The 19,598-nt window shown below is 45.3% G+C and overlaps 1 protein-coding gene across 1 annotated transcript in view; it reads left to right on the top strand.

The window, feature by feature from the left end:
• stimate (STIM activating enhancer) overlaps window positions 1-19,598 on the top strand; it is a 39,136-nt gene that overhangs the window by 6,970 nt on the left and 12,568 nt on the right. Inside the window, exons 2-7 of the mRNA XM_023954984.2 lie at window positions 1,184-1,232; window positions 1,320-1,415; window positions 1,511-1,632; window positions 2,380-2,492; window positions 3,201-3,278; window positions 3,515-3,658. Coding sequence (XP_023810752.1) covers window positions 1,184-1,232; window positions 1,320-1,415; window positions 1,511-1,632; window positions 2,380-2,492; window positions 3,201-3,278; window positions 3,515-3,658 — 602 coding nt within the window. The remainder of the gene's footprint in view (window positions 1-1,183; window positions 1,233-1,319; window positions 1,416-1,510; window positions 1,633-2,379; window positions 2,493-3,200; window positions 3,279-3,514; window positions 3,659-19,598) is intronic.

The following is a 19,598-nucleotide window of genomic DNA, read 5'->3' as shown; positions in this document are numbered from 1 at the left end:
TTTTTGGTGGCCCTAAAACTCCGTCGTACATAAACGGTTCAGAGGATTAAGACGTACAGCTTTTACAACTCGTGCATTATGCAGTAATATTACATTAAATAATTTTTTTAACAGTAAAAATGGAATGTTGTAAAGAAAGAAGAGATTGGAGCAGCTCAGAGTGCATTATGAAGGTCTAGAAAAAGGAGTTCATTATTTAATAAATGCTTTATTTGCCCTATTTTACTGAAATACTATAAATTTCAAGTTAGTTTTTATGCAAGTTGCAGTACCATTAATGTGTAATAATTGACTGTATATGAGAACTGGACTGAGCGACCCTTCCCACCTCACATTCCTGTAGGCATGCATCCATAAAAAAATAAAAACATTTCACGCAAATGCGCCGTCCAAGTGTCTCCTCTCGCTTTTAGCCAAGAGGACCTGGTTGCAGACAACATGGCATCCTGATATCAGTAGCCAGAACCGGACATTTACCAACCAACCCCCCACACACACTTTGTTCGGAAAATACTAATTTAACTGGCGACCTTACTTTTTTACCTTAACGCCTTTGACACCTGAGATATCTCTGTGAAAGCCTGCTTTGCTCTGAGCGTAACTCAATGTGTATCATTGTAAATCAGGAATGATTCAAAGCGGCATTTCCCCGATATGCATATGAACTGTTACATATCGGCGCACAGCCGCTCTTCTCCGCAACAGAATACGCTAATTGACGTTGATCACCTTAAGGGTTGCAAAGTTACTGTTGTTGAAAGAATGCAAATACTGAAGCTAAAGCTCTGGTGTTACAGTTTTACAAAACTACTTTTTGAAAGGAATAAAACCATTATTATTTCTGCCCTGTTTTAAGCTCATGTTGAACACTCAACTGTTTTTTCACATGAAAAAGGTTTACGGTAATAAAAGGTGCCACAATCTTGTAGAATTTCAGTTTCTGGCTAGTGATGTCTGGGCCGCATCTTGTCTGCAACTCCTTTAAAACAGCAAATGGACAGCAGCTTTAAGAACAAATACAAACCTGTTAAACTGTAAAGGCAATGCAGTGTGAAATGTGGGTTCATTTAATTTTGATAAACTGTTACAACCAGTGCTTTAAAGTTAGCCTTGAGCCCTGCCCGATATATAATACAGTATTTTTTGTCTCTAAGTTTGATCCGTCTCTGATCTTCCTCTACAGTGAAACGCTTCAGAGAGCCCAAACATGAGCGGCGACCATGGAGGATCTGGTAAATGCTTTGTAAAAGTATTTCATATCCAAATCAGCAGTTTTTCCATCAATGTGTTGTAGAAGGAACCTAATTCTCTCTCGGTAGGTTTTTGGACACCTCAAAGCAAGCAATTGGAATGCTCTTCATTCATTTTGCCAATGTCTACTTGTCGGACCTCACAGAAGAGGATCCGTGCTCACTGTGAGTATCTGATTTGTTTCCTCTGATTTCATTTTTTCTAGTTTGTCTACACACTGCCAGCAGATGCATTCATGTTCTCCTGTGCTTTTTCATAGATACCTCATTAACTTTTTACTAGATGCCTCCCTGGGCATGTTGGTGATCTATGCAGGAGTGAGAGTTGTAAGCGCTATTGTTGAGTGGAGGCAATGGGATTCTCTTCGCTTTGGAGAATATGGTAAGACAACAGACAAGACACATGTTGACCACTGGAGGGCAGGGTTTGCTCTCTGTAAAACAAAACTATCTGCCACTAAGTTCCTGCAGTCAGATCATATTTTTAACCCTTGTGCTATCCTATGGGGTCAAGATGACCATTGGCATGTTATCCCTACCATGACAAAGGTGGATAAAGGTGTAAAGATTTCATGTAATCCATGGAAACCAGTGAAGATCACAAATCATTGAAGAAAAAAGTTCAGCGCACTGTCTTGTGGGGTCTAGATGACCCAACTCCCAATGTCAAAGTGCCTAGGATAGCACAAGGGTTATATGCACATTCAAGTGGTTCCGTATCAAAAATGGTGTCAGAAAACTTTTTCTTTTCCATTTGTGATAATTAAGAGGCAATGCTGCCATTTTCACTTTCTGTCTGCCATCTCTAAATATTTGTCTGAAATGTGCCAATTTACGGTAATGTTATAATAATACTTTTAGAATTTGGATTGTGCAGTTTGTTAAAATCTATAATTGTTCACAGTAAAAGATCTTTTTTATTCATCTGATGCTCACATAAGGGGTTATTAATCTGAAATCATTGAACTTTTCAAAAATCAACCCTCTGTTTAATCATAAATGGCTTTTTTTTTCTTATTTTAAATTTTGGATTTGGAATGGGAAAAACTAAACATACACGTTAGCATGAGTGTCATTTTTTGTTTTTAGCCATTATGTCTGTGTTTTATGGTTTTTTTTCTCCCTTCAGGAGAGCCAGTTCAGTGCTCTGCGTGGTTGGGTCAGTGTATTCTGTACATTCTCATCATGATGTTTGAGAAGATCCTCATCATGTTGGTTCTGCTCATCCCCCAGTGGAAAACGGTAAGAGAAGATCAACTCATTAAACAGTTAAAGTAGCCTTCATTTATTGTGTGTTATTAATACATTTGTTAAAACAATACAATCTAAAGCTAATAGTTAAAAATAAAGTTTTCTTTTTGTTTTCATTTTATAGTGTGGTTAAAGTCCCACTCCAATCAACTTTTGATCTATTTTAAATGCGGTCTTTTAATTATGATTATGCCATCTTTTTCTGCTTATTTTCCACAATTTCTTTGTTTATATGCCCCAAGCTAACATTAGTGGTGCAAGAAAAATGGTGAGCAGTATTGGAGCTATCCAGCTGTACACTTTCAAGCCAGATTCCAGCTCAGATAAAGGAAAACAAAGATGTACAGGGATCTCTATGTCTGCTAGTGGATGCATCAGAAATGAGCAGAGCAGGGAGCTTGTGGCCCGCTTTTCAAATAATTTTTTTTCTTTTCTCCTAATTCACTACAATTTGAATAAAGAAATGCAATTATAATCTTAATTTTATATATATATATATATCTATATATATATATATATCTATATATATATATATATATATATATATATATATATATAAAATTTTATTGGAGTGGGTCTTTAAAGTCCTTAAAAAATTTTGGGTGTGATTTTAAGATTCTGTTTTTGTCTTGAAAAATTGAGTGCTTTTTAGTTCTTGACATTAAGAAATGATTGTTGTTTGGTTTTATTGTATTGCAGCTGGATCTGCTTAGTACCATTCACAATCCTGACCTGGAGCTTGCAATAGTCATGCTCATTGTTCCATTCTTTGTCAACGTAAGTCCTGGTACCATTTTTTATTTTATTTTATTTGAGCATGTGATTGAAAGAAAACGACAATTACATTGACAAATATTTTTTAAACATATGAATTTAGTAACATGGAACCATTATCAACCATTATATTAAAAATATATAAATATAATCTAACATAATGCAATAATATAAATATAGGAATAGTTTTCAATTCAAACCTAATACATCTGTATCTTTTTTTTTTGTGGTCATTTTAGGCCCTCATGTTTTGGGTAGTTGATAATTTCCTTATGAAAAAGCATAGGACAAAAGCAAAACTGGAAGAGAGAGAAGAGGACACGCGTGGGAGCAGTAAAGTACGCTATAGACGAGCACTGTCCCATGATGACTCAGAGTCTGAGGTAAGTCTCTGGAAATGTGTTGTAAAGAGTTAACCATCTGTATTCCACCACTGGTATACACAAATACTTTTTCATTTATTTATTTTAACCAAGGCACAAAACAAAATCCTAGCATAAGACAAACATCATACTTAACATTATACAAGGAACTTAACATTCAAACCAAAAAAATATGTTGGCATACCAGAAAAGATGCTCAATAATTGAAGTCTACATATTTCTTTTCATATATCAGATGTGTTTTCACAGACATTTTAACATGAAGTCCAACTTTAAGGTTATTGTTTTTGGCGGCTGGTTTCAGAGAATGATTTCTGACAAAACCAGAATGGGCAGATTTGTATAGTATGTTTTTAATAAAAATTAGTTGACTGTAAATCTCTGTAACCATAAGTGAGCATCTTAAATATGCCAGCCTTAGGATTTTTCTCCTTCTTGCCATTTGTTTTACTGGATTTATAACTCATGGGGTATTACCTGACTCAATGATGTCTGTATTGCTCCATTAGAACAGTTATCTTACATTAAAAATAAAAGACCATAAGTATGGCAAAAAACACAGTTGGGGAGAAAAATATTTAATCAAACACAATACTGATAAAATAATTTAAAATAAATAGTATAAAGCACAAATCTTTTATCACACAAATAACACGCTAAAATAAATATAACTGCAGCACCATTGCACTAAGAACAGAAAACACTAACTAAAACCTAACCCCTCTAGCCTTCCTTGATGCAAACTCATCAATAACGTCATCATATGAAATCTGCTCCCCTAATGAATGATTGATTCTAACAATCGCTCAGTCGCTCCTGAGACATGGTTGACTATAGGTATGACTTGATCAACTTGAGTTTTGAAAAGCTCCTCTCTGCTTGAGCCACAGTGACTGGCAAGGTGAGTGCAATCCTGAGAGCAGTCCAAAAGTTGGGATATATTTCTGATAGATCCTTATCAGACATGAACGTGATAAGCTCAAGGAGACTTAGTCAATGAACAAGTCCTGAACAAGCTCTCTACTGTCCAAATCATAGTTCCCTTCAAAATCCAGAATGTTGTCTAGTGCCTAGCATTGCTCCGTCAGCTCCTCATCTGCAATATAGGCCTTATAAAAAACATTAATGAATTGGAAATTTAAATTTTCATGTTCCAAATCGATGTCTGCTTCAGAGAAGAAAAATTAATTATTTAATCTAATTATTTTTTTTCTTTATGAGGGTGATGTTTCCTTTGATCTTTTGCCCAATTTCCACAACCTTGAATACACTTTTCTGTCCGTCAAACACCCAGAGTTAGGATTGAGTGAGATGATGGAAACAAATTCACTTTGATACAGACTCCTTTCTATTTATTTATTTTTGTTTAAATCCAGTAAACCCAATAAATTATATTAATTTTACGGATGACAACTATCATTAGTCATTAATTATTATTAAGTATTAGGAAGCAGCTGATAGTGTGTCACGGGTCTGGAATCATAAGCAGTGAATCTAAGCCCCGCCTCTCTACCTGTTTGTTTTGTGTAGAACACGCCGCCCCAGCGTGTTCTAAACAGCGCAACATACAGTCATTGTCATCGTAGCAGCAAGGTGTCAGCATGGTAGGGGCTGCTTGATGAAAACTTCATTAATTTTACACAGAAACGGGTGTTCTTAGTCTAGGGCGCTCACGTGTCCCCTACGAGATCGCCACTGATGTGTGTGCGCTGCCTTGTCTTGTGTGTGTGCGCGCGGCGCGTGCTGTCTGAACAACTTTAGGTTAAGAACTTAACCCCGGTTCTCTGAAACATGAGTGAGGTATCTCACCATGGGACACGCCCCCTGCGCTGTCCCCCAGAAGCTCTTTTACATTACATTATGGCAGTCTTGACTGGCAGACAGAAGGTGATGTCTGCTCTCAGGAGGCGGGACTTCCTCCTGCCATAAGAGCCGGACGCCATCTTCTCTCCTCAGTCTAAGTAAGCACACCTCTTCTCGCTCCAGGCAAGGAGGGTGATCTGGTGAGATACCTCACTCATGTTTCAGAGAACCGGGGTTAAGTTCTTAACCTAAAGTTCTCTTTCAACATTCGTTTCGGTATCTCACTATGGGATGTAGAGACTCCCGTATTGCCAGATAAGCTTACTCCGAAGACCAACAGAGAACAACCAGGCTGATCATACAGGTGTAGGTGTGGACCCCACACTTAGCACCGCGTGAGGCAGCCCTGGTATAGTGACATCAAATTTATAAAATCTGATGAAAGTGTGAGGTGTTCCCCAACCGGCAGCCATGCACACGTCATCCAGAGAGATGCCCTGAAAAACTGCCCATGATGATGCCATGCCGCGAGTGGAATGAGCACGCAGGCCCGCCGGGGGTGTTAACCCCTTGCTGCTATAAGCCATGGTTATAGCGCCCACAACCCAGTGTGACAGGCGTTGTTTGGTTATGGGCTTACCAGTGTGAGAAGCCCACGACACAAAGAGCTGCTCAGATTTTCTGAAGCCAGCCGTCCTCTCCACATACATGCGCAGCGCCCCCACAGGACACAATGTGTGAAGCGTCTCTTGCTCCGTAGAGGAAAAAGGAGGCCGGTTGAATGCCAAAAACTCAATGGGGTGGTAAGGTATGGCAGGGTTGAAAACCTTGGGCATAAATGCCGGATTCGGTTTCAACAAAACCTTAGAATCCCCTCTGGAGAACTGCAAACAGGACGGGTGAACTGACAACGCATGGATGTCGCTCACTCGCTTAGCAGAAGCTAGTGCAATAAGCAGAGCTGTTTTAAAAGAGAGCGCTTTGAGGCTCACTTGCCTTAGTGGCTCAAACGGTGCGCACAACAGTGCGTCTAGCACCAACGGTAAATCCCAAGGAGCAACAAGGCTTTTCGACACCGGTCGGAGCCGACGTGCGCCCCTCATAAACTGACAAATAAGCGGATGCTGGCCCACTGTTTTGTCATTAAAACCTATGTGACAGGCGGATATGGCCGCCAGATACACTTGGTGGAAAAGGACAAACCTTTTTCAATCAGTTCCTGAAGGAACGATAGAATGACTGGGACGGGGCTCTGGAAAGTCACCACGGCCATTTTTACGCACCAGTCCTCAAAAACGCGCCGTAGGCGTAGCGGGTAGACCGCGCCCTGGCACTCTGGATCGTGTCCACGACGTTCTGCGGGAGTCCCGCTACCATGAGATTCAGCCTCTCACGGGCCAGGCCCACAGAGCCAGACGTTCCGGATGAGGATGAAAAATTTCCCCGTGGGCCTGCGACAGGAGGTCCCTGCGTAAATGCAGAGGCCACGGTTGGCTGTGCAGTATCTGAATGATGTCCGTTAGCCAGTGTTTCCCGGGCCACCGAGGGGCTACGAGGATGAGAGAGTGTTTCCCCTCCCGAACCCTGGTGAGGGTAGGGGCAATCAACTCCATCGGTGGGAACGCATACAGAAGTCGGCACGGCCACTCGTGCGCTAGAGCGTCCACCCCCAGGGGGGCGCTCTGGTCCGTCAAAGAGTAGAACATCTGACACTGAGCGTTCTCCGCTGAAGCAAAGAGATCGACCTCTGCTTGACCGTAAATGCTCCACATCTGGGCTACCACCTGGCTGTGGAGCTTCCATTCCCTGTAACGCGGGTTCCCTCTGGAGAGCAGGTCGGCTTCCCGGTTCATTATCCCCGGTACAAGAATGGCCCGCAGCGACAGAAGTCGGGAGCTGCTCCACATAATCAGTCTGTGTGCTAGCGTGTGCAACTGAAATGAGCGCAGCCCTCCTTGTCTGTTGATATATGCCACCACCGTGGTATTGTCGGTCCTGACTAAAACATGGCGCCCTTTCAAGAAGGGTAAGAAATGTTTCAGTGCAAGAGACACCGCCAAGAGTTCCAAGCAGTTTATGTGAACTGATCGCATGTGAGAGCCCCACAGACCGTTCACTGTCCTGCCCTCGTGAGTGGCTCCCCAGCCTGTCAGCAAGGCGTCTGTGGTAATCACCTGTCTTGTTTGCACGGTTCCCATGACAACGCCCGTAGCGAGGAAAGAGATATCCCTCTACTTGTGTAGGGCGAGAATGCACGTCAACGAAGCAAACACTTGCCGGTGACCATGGCGGGCGGGGCTCAGATTGAGCGACGCCACCCACCGCTGAAAAGGACGCATGTGTAAGCGACCAAAAGGGATGACGGACAGAGCCGATGCCATCAGCCCGAGGAGCCTGAGGCACAGTCTGAACGTTATCCACGCCCCCCTGCAGAACTTTGACAGACACGCTTGGAAGGCTGTCACTCTCTCCGCTGAGAGTCGCGCTCTGAACTCGACTGAGTTCAGGGATAAGCTGATGAAAGTGATCGTTTGAACTGGTGTCAACATGCACTTTTCCCAGTTTACTGCGAAGCCCAGTGCAGTTAGGTGCGATGTGAGCAACCCGGCCTGCGTACTGAGTTCTTCGGGAGACTGCACTGCGAGCAGCCAGTCGTCTATATACGTTTCCAGCCGAACGCCCATCTGTCTCACGGGTGCGACAGCGGCCTCCGTGCATTTCACAAACACCCGCGTACTCAGTGAGAGCCCGAAGGGGAGCACTAGAAACTCGTAAATCTTCCCTCGAAAGGAAAATCTGAGATACTTTCTGTGAGGGGGGCATATTGGGACGTGAAAATATGCGTCTTTCAAATCTATGGAGACGAACCAGTCTCCTGGACGCACAAACCGTATCAGACCTGGGTATGTTAGCATTCTGAACTTGTACTTCCTCAAGAATTTGTTCAGTGCTCGCAGGTCTAGAATCGGACGCAGGCCTCCACCCCGTTTTGGGACCAGAAAGTATCTGGAGTAGAAACCGCTGTGAGCCTGCTCCGGTGGCACTAGCTGAATGGCTCTTTTGCCTTGCAGTGTTTTGATCTCTTCCTGCAAAATGCTTGCGTTTTGCCCCCTGGCCTGCGACTGCAGTATACCATTGAAAAGGGGAGGGGTTGATGCAAACTGGAGTCTGTAACCTTTGGTTACAGTCCTTATAACCCAGTCCGGCGCCCCGCAGTGTCGCCATAGCTGTGATTTGTCCGAGAGCGGGCCGAGCGGCTTCCGAGCTGAGACACTGGTGGGGGTGGCCAACGCGAGCTGCGCTGACGCAGGGCTCGCTGCTACCACGGGGCTGGGCTGCTGTGCCACTGGTGGAGCAACAGCTCCCTCCTGTGGCCTCATGTGCAGCCGCGCAGCTCCCACCCGGCTTCCCGTCATTTATATGTGTTTTGTTTTTTTGTGTTGAGGCTGCGCCCTTGGCTCGGGGCCTGGTTGCGCGCCTCGGGGATTTTTTAAAAACCTTTTCAAACACTTTCTGGGACACAACTGTGGCTCCACTGAGCTCTCTGTGGGTCCCTCTTTTCTCCTTTTTTTTTTTTTTTTTTTTTTTTAACTTGTCCTGTCCAACAGCTAGGCAGACAGATGAGAGCTGAGGGCCTCTTGTGTTGGACATATTTTACTTTAACAAGAGGGGTTATTAATCTTCAGACAAACCAAAGGTATGTCTGAATAAACCCCTTTTGTAATTGAGGCCAAACTTTATTCATTTCAATCATGTTTGAAAATCTTTGGTGTTGGACTGGACGGAAAAGGAAAGAGGGGAAGAAGAGAGAGGGAGGGGGATAAGACCATGAAGCAGCATAAAGCAACAAGTTTACTGGTTGTTAATCATTATGGTAAGGTTCAAATGTAGTACAAAAAGGGCGGGGCCTATCCACACACACACTCAAATGTTATAAACACACCTGCTAGCTGCAAAAATGTCCACCTGTCGACATGTACACAAAACAGATAGTGTTCACACGCATACTTATGCCTTAAAACCAACTAGTGTGAAATATTTCAGTCATTCAATCATGCAAACTGTTAGTGCAAAGGTGAGCTAACACCTGTGCTCAGGTGAGTGTTTATGTTCTTCTAAAATGGATGGTGGAACATGACAAGAAGGAGGGAGAGTGCCCAGCCATCCCCACCCCAAGACCCCCACCGCAGCGGCAGCCGAAATCCCCCCAACGCCACACGGGAACCGGCAGGGAACAACCGCCGCCCGGGCGACCAAGCCCGCCACCCAGGCAAGGGCCAGCAGGACCGCCGCAAGGCCCCCAGAGCCAGAGAGCAGGGAGGCATGGAGGGAAAGAGAGCGCCGCCCCAGCCCAACCAGGAGAGCAGCCCCCCCGCCGCGCCGGGAGCGCCCAACGCAGGGCCCCACCGGAGAAGGACGCCCACAGCCCCAGACGAGCACCCCACCACCACCCAGGAGTTCCGGGCATCCCCCCGCCCCTACCCCAGGTACGAGCCAGGACCCCCCAAGGGAGACCCGCTCCGCACTCCAGGCAGCCATCCGCCCAGCCCACGGTTGGTCCAGGGAGGAGCAAGGCAGGGGCCCGCCGCCCCCGCCCAGGAGGGGGGAACCCCGGGGAAAAAAGAGGGCCCACAAGGGGTGTTATAAATATGGCCCGACCAGGCTCGGCCATGTTGGAAGTTTGGCGGGGCCCAGCGCTCAGGGGCAAGGACCAGGACCCACCCCCCAGGGACACAAACACCCCCGGCTCAGGTGTAATATGAACCCCCCCACCGTGCGGAGAGAGCACCGCCGGGCCCAGGGAGCCAGCACCCAAGGGACACGGCCGCCATCGCCAAGGGGCCCGCACCCCCCACCAGGGAAGGGGTAGGGGACAGATGGACCCAGGTCCTACCTTCCTTGCAAAATGTGTGTGTTTGAAAGGGTGTGTGTGTGCATGTGTGTGTGTTTATCTTGGAATGTATATATTGAAGGGGGAGGGGTGTGTGTACTAAGGGGGGTGCAGTTAAAATTGGCGAGTAGGGCACTAAGGGGACATCTCCTGATTACTCACAGTGATGTCCCCTCACCCTCCCCACCAAGGGGCCCTAAATGTCTAAGGTGCGGTTAAAATTGGCGGGTAGGGTGCCAGGAGGACATCTGCTGCTTGCTGGCAGTGATGTCCAAGCACCCCCCCACCAAGGACCCTACATGTCTAAGGTGCAAATAAAACCGAAAGAGGGGGGGCCCACTCCATACGGCAACCATAGGAGGGGGGCCACTGCCAAGTAGCCCCCCCCCCCAAGGCGCATCGCAGACTTGACCCCCCCCTAATATGAGGTTATATGAGGAAGGGGGTAAGTTGGGGACAGCTGGTAGACTGTCCCCCGGTGGTCAAACAGCTGTCCCCCAGCCCCCCCCCCAGCAAAGGGGCCAGGGCCACCCAGCCCAGGGGCCCCACCCCCGGAGGCGCCGACACCCCAGGCCCAGCACCACCCACCCCACACAGAGAGAGAGGAGCCAGAAAGTGTCGCCCCCCCCCCCCCGGAGCAAGCCCAGGCCCCCACCCCCAAACGCCGGCCCTAGAAGAGCCCCTCTTTTCTCCTTTTTAACTGGCTGTGAACTGTGAGGGTCCCCAGGACCTCTGCACGCCGGTTGGTCGGGCCGGAACATGCCCTGGAGAAAAACGACGAGAACGGAACGTGTCGTGGAAGGGGGGAAGCAGGCTTCTGGTTGTGCCCGCTCTCCGTCCCTGGTGGTTGCGCCCTAGGTGGCACGCCTCTTTTTCTTTGAGCTCTGAGCGACAGGAGGCGCTGGCTGGGCTGCCGTTGTCACGTTGGGAGCAAACGGTTTCTTGGCCCAGGCCCCTCTGGCCTCAGCAGGCTTTCCGTGGCTCCGGTCACCTGGCTGAGGCTGGCGTTTCGGAGTGAGGTAAGCTGGTCTAGCTACCGCTTGAGCGAAGGAAAGACGCGGTGCAGCTGGGGTAGGAGGGGGTACCTTCCTGGGCAGACACAGCTGCAGCGCTTCACCTTCCCGTTTCTTCTCCTCACAGCGCCTTTGCATAGTGGCCACCGCTGGTCCAAATAGGCTCTTTGGGTCGACCGGCACATCGAGGAGTTGAGTCTTCTCCTTCTGAGAGAGACTAGATAAGTGGCTTGGACTGCGGACCTGTGGAGACGCAGACAAAGGTCTGTGACCACGCATAGCTCGTTCCACAGGTCTGGGGTTGGTGTGGCTGACATCTGTTCCTGCAGCTCTGCCTGGTAGGCTAAGAGCAGAGAAGATGCATTCAGGGCTTTCACTGATGCGGCAACGGCCTTCTAGCCCTTTTCAGTGAGAGTTGACTGGAAGCAGTCAGCTTTCGAAGGCAGGGCGGGGCCCGCAGAAGTCATGGTGGACTTCTGCTGCGTCGGGTGTAGGTGGGATGCCAGCAGCGGTTCGACTGGAGGGATATGCGAGAATCCGTTCTCCTCCATGTTGGCCCAGTCCAAAGCCGAGCCTCCCAGGATGGGGCTTTTGGCTGAAAAGGGGGTGCTCCAGGTCCTGGTCGCTTCCTCCAAGCACTCAGGGAACACTGGCAGCAGCTGTCTGCTGGAAGACTTGGCTTTAGGCAGTCTTTTTCCCTCATAGCGAGATGTGGTGGTCTCAGTGAGGGCTTCAGGCCACTTAATGCTCAGCTTTTCAGCTGATCTTCTGCAGACATCGTGCAGGTCCATCGCGGCGGCCGGGTTTGGGAAGCCCCGCCCCCCTTGCACACAAATAGACAGAGCTCTCCGCTTCAACGAGAATACCGAAATTAATATCATCATTAATTAATGGAAAGTTAACTGACTTGGTGAGTTAAATATGGCAGATAACGCTTGTGGGACACAAAAAAGAAAAAGTAACTTCTCCAGTACCGATAGCAGAACCGTTCAGGTCAGATCTTAACGATACTGCGGTCTTTAAGAATGTGGCCCCAGGACTGATTCAATACCGGGGCATGGTACCCATCCCTATTCATTACAGACTCTGGTTGGTGTTCACAGCTGCAGACACGCCCCCTCCGCGTGCTCACACTTCTCTCTTCCTCCTGCCTGCTTGCACTACCCGACGGTGTTAGGGGCACCACGAAAATTTTAGAACATGATAGATAATTTACAAAAACACAGAGAGCTGCAGCACAAGGATGAAAGAGCCGCATGGGGCTCCGGAGCCGCAGGTTGCTGACCCCTGGTTTAGTGGAACATAAGGAGTGACAGCTGACGGCAAATGTACACTTGTAGATGTAGCGGTAACATTTCCATGAGGTGATACTGAAGTAGAAGAGGTGTATGGAACAGCAGCTGGATTTAATGACACAGAAATTGTTGGGAGGGATGATGCTTTAACTGGAGTTTGTGTAACATGGGGAACTGCGGCCGGTTCCTTCAGTTTGCATGGTAGAAAGGCTGTGTGAGCATGGCTACAGGGATAGTGTTTGAGGAGACTGGGCTATTTTCCCAATATCTGGGATAGGAGCCATTTCAGATATAGTGGGTTTAGAGTGGGCTTTCTCACATGAGATATAACTGGCATGACTTACTTGGTCTGATGCAGGCTAATGTTCCTGGGGTCTGTTGTTCTCCACCTCTGATTCACTTTCAGTTGAGGTGTGCTCATACTGCTCAACTCTACCAATCAGTTATCTGACCATGCCCTTTAACTCGGCCACCTTATTCCTCAATGCACGAGTCTCTGCAGCCTCCGCAGCAAGTTCCATCTCCTCTGTGGTTTGCTTTGAGGTTTGTCCATAGAATTCAGTTCAATAGCCTTGTAGGTACTTTGGTGGTCTCCTCACTCGTTTAGGTCTCTCTTTATGTTGCTCATCTTGCCATGGATATTTGGAAGCTATTGTCCCCCATAGATGTTACTTCCGGCTCGAAGGACCATAAAGAAAACTGTTTACCGTATTTTCTGGACTAAAAGTCGCTATTTTTTTCATAGTTTGGCAAGGGGTGCGACTTATACTCCGCAGCGACTTATATTAGAAATAAATTGAAATAAATACATTGTTAACCCTCCTGTTATGTTCATTTGTGAGGAACAGAGATTATGTTCCTGGGTCAATTTGATGTATGAGGCATGTTAAGTGTTAAGCGTATGTTAAGTGACTCAGAGAATCAGCAAACTTTTTTTACAGTAAGATCTTGAAGGCTAACAACATAATATTCTATTTTCCAATGATTTCATAGATTCAGAAATGCAATAAAAATGACAACTGTTTCTACAAATACAGGATGAAAACAGAGTATTAGTTAGCCAATGATGCTTCATGAAAGGAATAAATAAATATGAGAAAGAATTACTGTGAAATTATGAGATAAACAGTCTGTTATGATTGTGTCATATGAGGTTGTGCAAGTTATTAGTTCTTGGTCTCAGATTTTGTCAAATAAATTTCCCGTTTAAATGCGACTTATATGTTGTTTTAAGCTAACGTCATGTTTTTTTTTCTACTTTATAATGCATTTTTGGGCTGGTGCGACTTATACTCCGCAGCGACTTATAGTCCGGAAAAACACGGTAGTTGGTGTGGGTCATCGAACGTCTTAGGTGGGGTGCACATTCAAACACTGAACCCCCAAAACTCCACAGGCATCTTATTTATTTGGATTGAGCTGATGAGTTGTGGATGATTTTGCCTGTAATTAAATGCAGAAACAAATGAATACAATGACACATCATACATTGTTGGTTGACGATAATAACAAAACATACGTCTATGATGCATCCACTTAGCTGGACATGGACTGATCTGTGGTAGCATTTGGCTGGGACTGCTTCTTCTGGTAGATGTTGGAGGGGGAAGGGAATGCAAGCTGGCTGAGTTAAGTAAGTTCCTGGCTGAGTCTCACAGGTGCTCACTATTGAGCTGATAGTGGGTGTGGCCTGCTGGTGGTGCTGGATGACCACTAGTATTTTTAACAGTTATCAGAAAACAACTGTTGCTAAGGACAAGAAAAAGTTTACTTTTTCCGATTCGTCTGAAACTGACGTCGATCTATTCCTCCTCCCGAAGTGACCAAAACATAAAATGGTTGCTATGGAGATAAAATCAACAGAAAAGCCGCCATTTTGAAAAAAGTGGGTTTTTTACTAACTTACGATATATAGCTCTCGCCAATGGAGCAATGTGTTTTTCTGAGTCAGTTGATGATGCTGATCGCTTAGCTAGCACTTTTAGCTATGTTAGCTTAGCTAGCATAGTTAGCATAATTGGCATTTTAAATAATGTGTTTTTCTGAGAGAGTTGATGATGCTGATCCCAATGCTAGTACTTTTAGCCACATTAGCATAGTTAGCATTATTAGCAAATTCAGCTTTGACTAGCCTTGATCAAAGGTGTGGTGAGGGCGGTGGGGGTGCATCTGCGGGCGATACAACGCCGCTTGCGGCTTTAATTATTTTTTTTTTCTTCTACTTTCTTTGTTCCACTTTGAGCTCAAATTCTACCCCCGCCACATACCCGAAAACTCACCAAAATTGGCACACACCTAGTATAAATTGAAAATGAATTTTCGGCGAAGAGAACGTCACCGCCCTGAAGTCGATGACATCATGGCGAGCGTTCCCGTTAAAAAAAAAATGAATGGGCCGAAAATTGCTTATGGGGCCAAAAAAAGATATTTCGAAATATGGGTACGAGACCAAAACACGCGTGTTGGAGATGGCCCAAAGAGGTTTTGAAATCATTATGGGATGGCCTCATGACCTGCGGCTTGGCGGCCATTTTGTGGCGAACTCTGAGAATTGGCGATTTTCGAGTTTTTGACAGTATGGGAAAACGATACTTTTGTTTGAGGGATTTTCATGATATCGGATACACATTCCGTCAGCTTCATTCTACAATAACCAAAGACGTTTCTTTGACCTTGGACCTTGGGAAGAGGCGGCCATCTTGAATTCTTAAAAAAATGTCCCTTTAGTAACGGATACAAACGAAAAACTCGTCCCAGGGATTTTATCGATCTTTTTGAAACTTCTCGGGCTTCAATGCGAAGCTACTGTGGAAAAAATGATGTAATTAGTACTTGTATATTTTTAAATGCATGTGCGTGGCGAATTCGCAACTGTTGCGATTTAAGCTAGCTCACACATATTTTATCGGAATGTCCTGAAACTGAAATGTGCTATTCCCTGGCCCACACTGAAGAAAACGATGTTGCATACGACAAAATCAATAAAGGAATATGGGGGTGATAAGCAAAAAGCGATCGCAAAAAAAAGTTCTGACTCAGCTAAAAAAAAAAAAATTTTTTTTTTTTTTTTTTTTTTTTCAAGAATCGGCTAACGAAACCCAGATTACTTTGTTGGGTGTATCCAAACAAAGTTTTGAAATCATTACGTGATGGCGACATGACCTACGGTTTGGCGGCCATTTTGTGCCAAAATCTGCCATTTTGAGTTTTTCGCGTTTTTACACAATATGAAAAAATGAACTTTGTCTCGAGCGATCTTCACGAAATTTGACTCGCATGTCCCTAACGTAATTCTTCAATCACCTCTGGAGTTTTGTTGACCTTTGACCTCGGGATAAGGCCGCCATCTTGAATTTTCTATAAAAATTACCTTTACCACCAAATTCAAACGTAAACTTGTCGATGGAATTTTCATCGATCATCTCAAAACTTTTTGGGCATCAATGGCAAGCTACTGTTATGCCCCCTTTGTGTCTAGGGATGCTAGGGGGGGCATAGCATAAAAAAAGTAAAGGTTTGGCTACCAAAGTTGACTGTAACAAAAAGCATCAAACGAATGTCTCCATAAAATAACCAAATTTATTTACAAATAAACAAACGATCCAACAATAACTAAAAGTGAAGCTAAAAGGCTTCAGGGTGAACCCAGGCCAAAATAACAAACAAAACCCCAACTAACTGAAAACTTGTTTTCTTACCTGTACAAAGGAAAAGGGAAAACAATGACAAAACACTAACCTCCCCAACCTAACAAAAACAGGAGAAAACATGTACTAAAGAAAATGGCAGTTCACCCCTACAGCTTCACTTAACATAACTATAAACCAAAAGACTAATCAGAGTGGGCACAAAACTACAAACTACAAAGAACTACGAAGTACAAGACAAACCAAACAAGAGGTGAAGTACAAATAAAATGGAGAAGAGGGCCAAGCTGCAGTGGAGACTGTTGCAGCAAGGCTCCCTTCCCACCGACTGGATGTCCAAATGGTGCTTTTAAAGCTGCCTCCACCAGCTTGTCCAAATTGAGGCCACACCTTCTTGCACCACACCTGCAAATAATCACAGACATACAAACAAAGATCCACAAAACACAGAAGTCCCACTCTAATAAAGAAAAATACACAAAACACAGAACAAACCTAAACCAAATACGGCCACAGCCGTAACACCCCCCTACCCAAGATAAAACTTCTTCAAAAAGAAGTTTTTACCCTAAGTGGAGCACACACAAAAAAAGTGGTGGCTCTCACAGCACACCACACAAACTCAAGATGGCCTCAAGACAAATAACAGAAACTTAGCACACCACACAAACTCAAGATGCGCCACAGAAACTAACTGACCACACAAGACACATCACAGAAACTCAGGCAGCGCACCCCTCGAGGCACACGACCGTCCACTCAGGACGCGTACCCCTCTGGGCACGCGACCGTCAAACTCGGGGTGCGCGCCCCGCAGAACACGCACCCGTCAAACTCGGGGTGCGCGCCCCGCAGAACACGCACCCGTCAAACTCGGGGTGCACGCCCCGCAAGACACGCACCCGTCAACTCGGGGTGCGCGCCCCGCAAGACACGCACCCGTCAACTCGGGGTGCGCGCCCCGCAAGACACGCACCCGTCAACTCGGGGTGTGCGCCCCGCAGAACACGCACCTGTAAACTCGGGGTCCGCGCCCCGCAGAACACGCACCCGTCAACCCGGGGTGCGCGCCCCGCAGAACACGCACCAAACAAAATTCAACACAAGTTTGGTTAACAGTTTTCTTGTCCCACAAAATGTTGAAAATGTGCTTAAAGCACAGACTTCAAATGTTTTGGTCAGGCCACACAGGCCTCAATGCACTCAAAAAGTGCAAATACGAATTCAGTGACTTAATCAAGAGCAAGGTGTCTACTCACAAACTGGATGAGCAGTAGACATCCTCTGGCAACCCCAGTCTGGAGCAACAGAGTTGGGTCTGGCCCCCTCCTTAACCGCACTGGCAACATCTGCAGTTGCCTCCACTCCCACACCGTTGCCTACACCACCTCCAACCGATGCGTCCAGCCAAGGTCTGCCTTAGGGTTTGGAGCTTTCCATGCTCAGACAACAACTGCTCTTTAAAAATGCTCTTATCCCAAAGCCAACAGGTCACAGACTTCAAATGACAACATTATGAAAACAAACTGTTAACCAAAACCTCCAAATGGAATCAAAACTGAACAAAAACCCACATAGAACAAATCACAAATTATGTTAACTCAAATGGCTTCAAAGATCCCGGACGAGCCCCCACTTATGTTACATCCCACCCAGAGGGAGGGAGAAAATAGGTAACATAAAGAAACAATATTAAGCCGGTAAGGGTTGAATGGCTGTCAGTGCAGCAGTTTATTTTAAATGACAGCTGCAACAATAAAGAAGGTAATAAACTTAAATGCTCAGGCACTAATGCAATAAATGACCAAAAGAAAATTTAACTAGATAGACATCCCTAAAATACAAAACATAGTCCACAATCAGAGGGGAAAACCAGGCAGTTTCCAACAGGCTCTAACGCCAAGTCCAACAACAGGGGGTCAGCTGATCAAACAGATTCCTCCCAGGAATTAAGCTGCCCACTGGAACATAGGCTCCTCCAGGCTTTTATGCTTCCCGCCCAGCCTGGTGATTGGAGGAGAGAAAAAGCTGAAATCATCTCCTGCAGCAGGTGAAGTCAACTGAAGTGGGGGAGGCTTCTGCAAAAGACACAACCACACACACACACACACAACACATACACACAACACACACATACACACTCCAAAAGGCCTTGGGCCGTAACAGGCGCACTGATATAACTCTTATGTTTTTCAATGGAATACTGTGTAAATCGAATGCATGCATTTCTGCCTGAAACTGAATACATTGAAAAACACTGGATATGGACATATAAGGAATGTGGGCGTGGTTAGCTTAAAACCACTGTTGCTAAGGTCAACTAAGTTTAATTTTTCCGATTCGTCTGAAACTGCCGTTCATCTATTCCTCCTCCCGAGGTGACCAAAACACAAAATGGTTGCTATGGAGATAAAATCAACAGAAAAGCCGCCATTTTGAAAAAAGTGTTTTTTTACTAACTTATGACATAAAGCTCTCACCAATGGACCAATGTGTTTTTCTGAGTCAGTTGATGATGCCGATCACTATGCTAGCACTTTTAGCCATATTAGCAATGCTAGCATAGTTAACATTGTTAATATTATTAGCATATGCAGCCTTGACTAACCCTCATCAAAGGTGGGCGGTGGTGCGTAGAAGGCGGGTTGTGTTTGCGGGCCATAAAACGCTGCTTGCGGTTTTAATTAAGACTTTTTTTCTATGGTTTTATTTATCGTCTTAATGCTTCAAATAATGAAATCATTTTAACTCTCCAATATAAAGCACAGCACTATTAGATACCAATCCCTTATTTGGAGGTTTTGGTACGGTCGCCTTTTTTAAACTTTTGCGTTTTTTTTTTTCAAGTTGGCAGTGTTTCGTCTTTTTATTAAGTTCACATTACTCTGCTATTTTACTGTTTTTATACTTTTTTGTCATTGTTTTTATATTCCAATGTCATTAATTTTTATACTTTTATGATACTGTTTTTTTAATCCTTTTTATGTCATTGTTTTTATACTTGTTTGAGTGTTTTATTTTTATCCTCAAGTCTTTTATGTGTTGTGTGTTTTGTGGCAAATGGTCCTTGAGTCTGTAATTCAGCTAATTATTATATAGACCCCCATGTCAGGCGCTTCAAAAGTTGCCGGCACCCGGCGAAAATTTGCTGCTTGTCAGTGAAGCGGTCGCACTTTTTGTCGATAAACAAATTTCATAAAGCACCTCACAGCAAATAATCCACGTTTTATGTAATAGTAAATTCAAGTTCACTTTCAGAAACATTTTGCTTCTTTTGGTGAATTGTTTTCA

This window comes from Oryzias latipes, chromosome 5 (genome assembly GCF_053564925.1).
Source record: "Oryzias latipes strain Hd-rR chromosome 5, Olatipes_Hd-rR_3.1".
NCBI lineage: Eukaryota > Metazoa > Chordata > Actinopteri > Beloniformes > Adrianichthyidae > Oryzias > Oryzias latipes.
Note: the sequence above shows the minus strand (reverse complement) of the source record. Positions and strands in the feature narration are given on the sequence as shown.